This window comes from Tupaia chinensis, unplaced genomic scaffold (genome assembly GCF_000334495.1).
Source record: "Tupaia chinensis unplaced genomic scaffold, TupChi_1.0 Scaffold000023_1, whole genome shotgun sequence".
Lineage (NCBI taxonomy): Eukaryota > Metazoa > Chordata > Mammalia > Scandentia > Tupaiidae > Tupaia > Tupaia belangeri.
The window spans coordinates 762,744-764,702 of NW_006159453.1; the positions used below are offsets into that span (position 1 = coordinate 762,744).

The 1,959-nt window shown below is 52.3% G+C and overlaps 1 protein-coding gene across 4 annotated transcripts in view; it reads right to left on the reverse strand.

Moving 5' to 3' along the window:
• MTF2 (metal response element binding transcription factor 2) overlaps positions 1 to 613 on the reverse strand; it is an 87,860-nt gene extending 87,247 nt beyond the window's left edge. For all 4 annotated transcript variants that reach the window (XM_027770438.1, XM_027770436.1, XM_027770435.1 and 1 more), the window contains exon 1: positions 343 to 613. Coding sequence is in view for 1 of the 4 variants with exons in the window: in XM_006140143.2 (XP_006140205.1) it covers positions 343 to 347 (5 nt within the window). In the remaining 3 variants the exon portion in view is untranslated. The remainder of the gene's footprint in view (positions 1 to 342) is intronic.
• Positions 614 to 1,959: the final 1,346 nt, after the last annotated feature.

Below are 1,959 nucleotides of genomic sequence, written 5' to 3' on the forward strand. Positions count from 1 at the left end.
ATCGCCAGGTTCATCCTGCCCCTCCAACCGTCTCCTGCCCCCAGGTTCCTTCCTGCCCTCCAAACACAGCTTCCCCGTCTCAACGTTTCATCTGGTTCCTCCAACGGACTCCCCGGTGGCCTGATCGCTCCCTTAGTCCCTACGTTCTCCCAACACTCCACTGCCTACTCCTTTCCATCCATTCTTCTCAGCAGATACATAAATGGAAAGGCACCCACAGACAGGAGCCCCCACCCCCACCTCGGTCCTCCATTTTTCCCTTTTATACTTGCTTCCTTTCTTCCCCTCACCCCCACCCCCACCTCCTCCGGAAGAGTCGGTTCCCAGGCCAAGGTCTCTCACCTCATTCGGTCACTTCAGTGGTGCCAACCGCTTCATACAGGAAAAAACAGCCAATCACGTCCCCGTGGGCGCTTCCCCTGCGAGTCCGAGCACTCACTGGACACCCGCCCCACCGGGCACCCCGCACATATGCACACACAAACCGAGGTCCTTGGGGACGAGGGTTGGGGGGTAGAGAGCGTCCTTACACCGGCCTCAAACACAGCCCACTTCGCTACAGCCCTTCGCCATTTTGGTTTCCCGCGGACTGCCGGTGCATTCTGGGAGCGCCGAGCTCCTCCGGGGCCGAATGGCAGCTCTCCAGGGCCGCGGGGGGCGGGGCCTGCGCGGCGAGCGCGGAAGAACACCGCGCCCTGCGTCCGTGGCCGGGGCTGAACAAAGAAGGACTCTTTAATGTTGCGGCGGGGGGGAGGCCTTCCGCCGCCCGGGCTCGCACAATATAGAGCGCTGCGCTGCGGGCCGCCCGGTGCCTCGCTCGGTCTCAGCAAGGCGACGGTCTGGGCCGGCCTGACGTGTGCATATTGTCCTCAGACAAGGGCAGTGTTCTGCAGCTCCTGCCGGGCCACACTCCTTTCCTTGGAGAAAATCGTCAGCTGCAGCGCGTTTCTTCTACCTTCATCCTGGGGCCTCCTGTTAGAATTTCCTTCAGCGAGGTGGGGACTCAGAAGGTCAGAATTAAATTCTGTCCAGCGATTACTGTCCAACGCCAAACTTTCTTATCAGGAGCTGCTTGTATGGAAGATTTTCTGGCTTTTTTTCCCCCTAAAGATGAAAGAGGGGTTTTTTTTTGTTTTTTTTTTTTTCCTCTTCTCCTGCTTTGGAAGTCTCCCTAATTGTAATGAAATCTTGAGCATAATCTCGTGCAAAGTGGTGTATTTCATGATGCAGGACTTTCTCATACTAGGGCAGACCCTAGCCTGCCTCCTATTCTGCTGCCGACAGGGGACTCAAGTGACAGAGTACGTGTGCGTTTCTTTGACATACCTGGACAGAATACAGTTTCTCTTAGTAGCCACATATAGAACCTTTATTTATAGCTTTGTCAAAATATTTTGAAACCGTTTTCTTTGTCAAAATATTTTGAAACCGTTTTCTATTTTTCCCCTATTAAGTTACAGGGGTAATGAATATCACGTTTTTTCTGTGTCTGAAAAAGTTCTTGCAGCCTAGGCTATCTTTGCTCGTATTTCAGGAGTTCCCTCAGCCTGTAATCTCAGAATTCGGCAAATAAGTGCATTAATTTTCTCCAACATCAATATTTTATCTGGTACCATTAAATAGTATTTTAAGCATACTGTCACTGGGAGGAGTAAGATTCAGGTGGCATTATCTCAAGAAGAAGAGTTTTGGAGCCAGCAGGTAGCATGGGGGTTACCGCGCTGGGCTTCCACATGTCCAACCGTGGTCCAAGGCCTGGACTTGGTGAATTGAGAAATCGCGCCTACCTGTGGGTGCCTCAAATCCCAGCAGGAAACTGAAGGAGAAGGGATTGCAGCTTGGCCAGCCCTACCCTGTTCCCCAAGGATGAGTTCTCATTTTCCCTCTCACTGTCTCCTTGGTGAGCACACAAACCCTATAACAAAAACCTAAAAAGAAGGGACCAGCAAATGGCATAAT